General features: G+C 44.5%; 2 protein-coding genes across 3 annotated transcripts in view; one reads left to right on the top strand and one right to left on the bottom strand.

The window, feature by feature from the left end:
• Positions 1 to 2,992, top strand: part of PIK3CD (phosphatidylinositol-4,5-bisphosphate 3-kinase catalytic subunit delta) — a 46,965-nt gene extending 43,973 nt beyond the window's left edge. For both annotated transcript variants that reach the window (XM_019541646.1, XM_019541645.1), the window contains exon 23: positions 1,118 to 2,992. In XM_019541646.1, coding sequence (XP_019397191.1) covers positions 1,118 to 1,255 — 138 coding nt within the window. In that variant the 3' untranslated portion in view covers positions 1,256 to 2,992. The remainder of the gene's footprint in view (positions 1 to 1,117) is intronic.
• Positions 2,993 to 3,118: 126 nt separating this feature from the next.
• CLSTN1 (calsyntenin 1) overlaps positions 3,119 to 6,692 on the bottom strand; it is a 56,573-nt gene continuing 52,999 nt past the window's right edge. The window contains exons 19-20 of the mRNA XM_019541743.1: positions 6,407 to 6,591; positions 3,119 to 5,689 (exon numbers count right to left, since the gene is read on the bottom strand). Coding sequence (XP_019397288.1) covers positions 5,492 to 5,689; positions 6,407 to 6,591 — 383 coding nt within the window. The 3' untranslated portion in view covers positions 3,119 to 5,491. The remainder of the gene's footprint in view (positions 5,690 to 6,406; positions 6,592 to 6,692) is intronic.

Below are 6,692 nucleotides of genomic sequence, written 5' to 3' on the forward strand. Positions count from 1 at the left end.
GGGCAGGGGAAGGTGGGGACAGACAGGGCAGACACTCAAGGTAAGAGGTGGCTTAGTATGTAATCTTGTATGTTAGAAAGGATGGGAGCTGAAAGCTGCCTGTTCTGCAGCTTGCTTCATAAAACCAGGGAGTAGCTAGTCTGGCAGCCAGGCATCGGGCTTCTGAAATGCCTCGGCTTTCTGCGGTTCCAAATCACCCCACGCAGAGTGTCGCTTCTTTATCAGCTCTGCTGTGCTGAGCATGTCTGGGAGTACCAGCGCTCAGGCTAGTCCATGTTTTTCTTCATTGAACATCTTCATAAGCTGAGACTTTTAGAAGAAAAAAAAAATCCTCTACCAGGCAGCCTTGAAGTGGCTCAAAACAAGTACAAGTAAACCAGCCCTTGACCACCCTGGGGGCTTTTCTTGCAAATCACTTTGCATGGTTGGCAGTAGGACCCACTTCTATCCTCAGCTCCTTTCCCTGCTGGCTTTCTAGCCAGCTGTTGTACACAGCTGCACTTCAGTAGAGGCAGGGATGGAAGTAATGGTTTTGGGAGCAAGCCAGTAGGAGGCTGGTGTGTTAATTTCTCTCTCTCTCTGTTAAAGTCTCTTGTTTCTCACCTGCCTTTAAATCTGGCCTTGTCCAGCTGCATTAAGTGTAACAACACATCCCATCTGCCCGTAACTTCATCTGCTTTAAAAGGGGCAGAGGAGCTGCTGTTCTGGAGCAGGCATCAGCTGTTATTTGTTACAGCTGCAGGACTCTAGGGAGACAAGTGAACTAACTGAGCTAAATCCACCCTAACATGGAGCAGAGCAAAGCAGGGTTACAATTGGAGCATGTCTGTCACACCCATATCACATCACAACAGGATCTTGCAGACTTAAAAGCTGCATGGTAGCAGCCTGTGTGGGTATGCTTTGACTGACACGACTGTTTCATACACAACCCATTTCCTTTGCTCCATCAGGAAAAGAGGATAGGGTGACTAATTGCCAAATGTGAGCCCTGGGAGGGCCCCACAGGAGGCCATGCACCCTTGCAGTTCAAGACTTTGCTGAGCTGTGCTGCCAGACGGTCACTTTACTGCAATGAAAGCAAAGCCAAGCACTCATTTTTGCCTCTTCCCTTCAGGACTCTCTAGCACTGGGAAAAACAGATGAGGAGGCGCTGAAGCACTTCAGACTAAAATTTAATGAAGCCCTTCGAGAAAGCTGGAAAACCAAAGTGAACTGGCTGGCGCACAATGTCTCCAAAGACAACAGACAGTAGAGCAACTGACTCAGCCTGTGCACGTGCTCTGAGGGAATGTAATGGTGCCTGCACTGATGCCAGAAGTTGCTGCCTATGGTAGACAGTTTTCTAAAGCCTGCTGAATGTTGCCACGTTAAGAATCCCTCACCTGCATCCTTTAGAGATTGTGTTCCAGAAGTTTCCGCATGCCCAAAAATTGTTGGACCACCATGAGCTGCATAAGCCTGTCTATTGTAGATCATTAAAGGCTGAAGGAGAGACGAGGCAATATAATTACCATAGCCAATAAAAGGTAGGTAGATGTACTATGACCTTAAGAACATTACACTTAAAAACATGCTTAAAATACACCATTTAAATGGAAGTCAAGGCAGTTGTGATGTAGTTTAAAACCGTACGCAGGCGGAGTGTTTCAGCTATGTCAAGACAATGCTTTTATTTGGAGCTGTGCTCCAAGATGGACTGTGTGTTTCAGCCAGCAGCACAGTGAGTTTTTAAAGCCAGGCAAGAACAAATAGTGCACTAGCACTAAGTGGAAAACGTTTACTCGTGGCATCAGACATTAAGCCTGTTTCTGTGTAAACAAGGTGGAGGGCCTGGCTTTGCTGTTGGGCGATTGTCTTTCGTGGCAGATCTCCCAGCACCTTGCCCCTACCCATCCAGGGATGTATGAATAAAGCTTCACCAGATGGTTGCCTGATTCCAGACAGACTGGTGCCTGTTACTTCTGCACAGTAGAGAGATCACGTAGGCAAACTGACGGACATGTTTTTCATAATCGCCTAGTAGCTGGGAAAGATTACTGAAGTCTCATATGCAGCAGGGAGGATGGTATCTGTTGTAGTCTTCAATAAACTGGCCTGCCTTGCTGAGGAATGAGCACACAGTGCACAGACTTAATAGCTCAGTGTCTGAGGAGGCAGTGCGGTGCCTGCCAGCTCTGACTAGGTACACGGTGCGCTTTCAGTCAGACCTGGAGTCATGTTACTGGTTTAGCCCCTTAACAATTAAGACCTGAAATGCACTGCTCATCCAGCCTCTCTCTACTGCCTTCAGTTTAGGCTTTCAAAAAATGTGTTTACACTCTCAGGCCCTGCTCCTGTGTTTGGAGCAACACAGATCAGTGGCATCTATTTTCTTTTTAAAGTGCAATAGACAAAGTTACATCACAGCAAACAGGCAAAAAGTGAACAATTTGTGAGGTGCTCTGCCTAAATGCAGCACACCCTAAAAAGGCATTGCTGCAGTCCCACAATTCAACTTACCTACAACAAATCAGAATTGAGTGGGCTTTCTTCCTTGGGGGCTAGTGAAATAACTCTTGCTATCCTGTCCAGCAGCCTAACAGGCTGCTGGGCCTGGTCAGTCAGGATTCCCTTTCCCACAGTGCAGAGCAGAATCTTTATGTGATCTCCTCCACGGCAAGTTGAGGGGAAGTGTACGTTGAAGCTTACTCAGTCAGACCCCACTGTAAATAAATCTACTTGTACAACAAATAGTTACATTCCTTTAACAGTGATAAGCTTTACTTTGCTACTACTTCTATTTATTTAGGGAGGTGTTCATGACTTCTTGCTTTGTGTGAACTGATTGTGCCTAGTTTGCTGCCTTTGAAAAAAATGATTTATTTTTTTAAACCCCGCATGGTTTTTGAAGGAGAAGATGTTTACATGTTCGACTCTTCAGTTACTTCTAATCTGTGACTTCAGGTGCATATTTGTAAGTCTAAAAATAAATATTATTTGATAAATTGTACACTAGTGCAGGGCAATGTCATTCCCTGTTCTGGGTGCTAATTTGTTATCCTGCACAGTCATGACCGCTGTAAGTTATTCCAAGATGTTGACAGTTGCTACTAGAATCAAGAAAGGACAGCAGACAGTCTTTAGAACCAGAAATTTATTGTAGCTTATAGACTTTCCAAACTGACCTATTACCAATATACACATCTGAAAAGTTATACCCACAGTGGCTACAAACTGCATCAGAAAGTTTACAACCTTTCAGCATTAGCATTAAATCATGATCAGTTTTAGTCCTAAAATACAGCAGCTACAGTGACAGTATATGGAAGGATAAAGTCTTCTACACATTGACATTAACACAGGACAACTGTCAGACATAAGTTAAAAGTTCCCCAGTTTACTTAAAACTAGCAGTTATGTTACCACGGAAGTAATCAAAACCGGTTCCCCATTTTAGAAATCTAAAATTTTACATTAAAAAACAGTAAGCTAATTGTGTCTGTTCTTCCCCTGCTTTCAGGTCCATCTAGTATTGTAAAAGGCACTCCTCAGAGTCAAGCTTTACTCAGATAAAACCCACCACTAGGTCCCATTTCAAACACTGGGAGGCAAGATGTGCAAGAGGTAAGAATAGGTCTGCTCTGTAAATGAAACAAGCTTTTAGAAACAGCTGGCTCTGCCTTCCTTTTTACCTGTTTGTTTTCTGACACCCCACCCCCCCTTCAGCTCTTCAGTTGTTCCTTTGGCAGGTTTAGTCATTTCCCAGGGGGTTTTAAATCTGAGCCACTAACCTGCTTTGGCAGATGTGCTGTGCACCTAGAGAGCAGGCAGAGAATATTGAGTATCAAAAATCTGGAACTTTGCTTACCACAATGAGGAGCAACTTGGAGCTGTAGTTCCATATTGCAAGTAGGGAAATTGCTGTGTAAACCACTACCAAATGACAAAGCAAATATGCAGATATTCAGAATTCAAGGCTCCGACTAGGACCAAAAGTAAGTTTAGTGGAGAACACGACCTGCCTTACGAAAAATCTAGCCTCACCACCATGGGGTCATAACTTACTTTTCGTACCTTTCAGCCATTCCTTTAAGAGAGTCTTTTGCAATTCCAAGTTAGAGAGCTTTGATCAACGACAACCAAAGTCTGCTGTGTCTTGATACAAAGAGTAACTTGATTCACAAGGTTTTCTGGTTGGATAATGTACGCTATAATTTCACCAGCAGGAACACACATTTACTAAGTGTAAACAAAAGGCTTAGTACACCAATGGTCCATGGTACTGTACAAGGAGCTACAGGGAATGAGCACGGGTGCGTCTAAAAGGAATGAAGTCACTATGCCCCCCAACCCTCCCACCCCCAAAATTAGAAAAGTTCAAAATCCAAAAAATAAACCCCGATCTACGCCGACTGGCAGCCAAGGCATGCAGGGACACAGGTCTCCAGCTTTCCAGCCTTGATGACCATGAGAAGACTCAAGTGAATAACCTGCCCTGGCAGCAATGTCAACAGCGCAGCAGCTTTGGACTACAGCAAGCCCCATGCTGATTACCCGGGGCTCTGGCAAGAACACTTAGCACAGCAGCAGCAGCAGACTGACTCGCCCCACATCCAGGTAGCCTTTATTTTTTCCCAGCAACCCTTATACTGAAATGAGTTAAGGATCAAAGACCAACTGTATTAGGCAGGGCAGTTGAATCTCTGTTAGAGATCCTGAAAAGCCTTTACAGAAAGTCACAGGCTTGTCTGTTCCCTCTGCAAAAGTAAAGGGGGGGGGGGGGAAATCAGAGCAGGGCTTGAGTGATTATGGCAGTCAAGGCCAATGACACTTAATACATCTACACTAGATAACTGTGCCCATGCTCCTGCTGCAGTAGTTATGAGACGTGTTACTTCATGCTTCATGATTTTTACCTTTAGCATGTTTTAAACCCCAATCCCTGTTTTCACTACCACAAATGACATAATTACATAATTCCAAGATATTTACAAAATATTAAAAAGTCTGTTAATCTTCTACATATTAACCTCATTCTGCCACTTTACACATGCACTAGTTTGGGAAAAAATAAAGTTCACCAGGCTGAAATGAGCAATGTTACCCTTTGTCAACATGTGATCTTTGCATCGGTCAGAAAGAGGAAGAGGAACAAAGCCAAAGTCGCTTCACCAGGCAAAGAGACAGTCCAGAGACTTGTGTGCAATGGCTACAGATCTGCAGAGTCACTTAGCTGAGATGACATGAAGAAAGTGCAAGGTGGTTCCTCACATAGTGTAAAAAAATCCAGTCAGAGGCATGGGGGAGGAAGGAGAGGTGCTAACCACAACTCTAGGAGACAGCATTAGAACTAGCCAATACCACACACACACTGGGAGGCGCGCTGGTCGGAGCTACTGGCCAAATGACTTTTTTTTTTTTTTTTTACACCATGGATCCTTAGGAACAATGGAGTGAATTACAGTGGAGTCTTCTTGAGCAGGAACAAAGACAAAGGGAACAGCTGGAATCAATAGCTGAGGGTAGAGTCATCCCATTCCAGCTGTTGCTGTCTGTTAACATTCTGTTGGTCCTCTTCCTGCTCCCCTTCTTCCTCCTCACTACTTTCAGACTCTGCACTAGTGATATCATCTTCTTCCTCACCATCTTCACTTTCTTCCTCTTCCTCCTCCTCCTCTTCCTCACTGCTGTGCTGGTCCTCATACGTCTGTTAGACACAAATTAGCCATTGATTTCACAGCTGCCTACCTTCCTCCTCCCCCTTTGCATTAAAACAGAAGGCACTATCCAGAGGAGCAGTTTGAGGAAGTTCAGCACATAGCAAGCTATTAGCAAAATGCAAAGCAAGTGCCTCTGAGGTGGTTCTATGATTTTATAAAGGTACCAGCCACTCCTGCCACTTTTTAGCAGAAACCCGTTCCCCAAGGTGATCCAGTACTTCAGAAGCTACTATTGAAAAAGGATCCTTGGATGTCAACACACAGCAACATTAGCTGTTTAAAATCTCATTGTTTCCTGCTTTTCTACATCAAAGTATCAGCTGGGAATGAACTATGCCAACAGCTTAATGGAAAAGCTAATGTGGTGTGGAGTTTGGCATAACTCACTCACTGAATCAGCCACTCAGACTCATTACTGGCCTGGCATAATCTATGGGTCCTCCTTTGAGCAGCTGTCTACCACAAAGCCACGGGGCACTTAAGAGCACAAATCTTAAGTGCCACAGTAGTTGGTCCAAGGAATTGATTCATATTTTCCTGGGCCTGGTTAAACAAATTGTGTCAAAGTTTGCATCTCCCAACCTATCCCATGTTCTGTGATTTGCTCTCTTCAGTGACCCTTTCCAGAAGCGTGACTGCCATAGCTGAATATTTTACAACCTGGAAAACGGCGTTTTAAGAAAATGCCAAGACACAAGCCTTACCTCCATAGGGTTCACAGTGATGGTCAAGGCAGAGTCATCCCAATCCATCTCGTTTTCCTTTCCAGTATCCTGGTCACGCATCGTTCTCTGATGCGCAGCCCGGATTCGGAAGACTCCCAGGATAATCATGAAAACCAGGAAACTGACACAAACCACGATCACAACAGTTGCAGTACTTGGCACAACTGTAACAACATGAGAAAAGGACCGTTTTACAACAACCAGTCATGCTAACATGCTGCACTTACAAAGAGCTTTCCAAACATTAACTAAGTCTCATCCCCCC

Source organism: Crocodylus porosus, unplaced genomic scaffold (genome assembly GCF_001723895.1).
Source record: "Crocodylus porosus isolate Cpor-Errol unplaced genomic scaffold, CroPor_comp1, whole genome shotgun sequence".
NCBI lineage: Eukaryota > Metazoa > Chordata > Crocodylia > Crocodylidae > Crocodylus > Crocodylus porosus.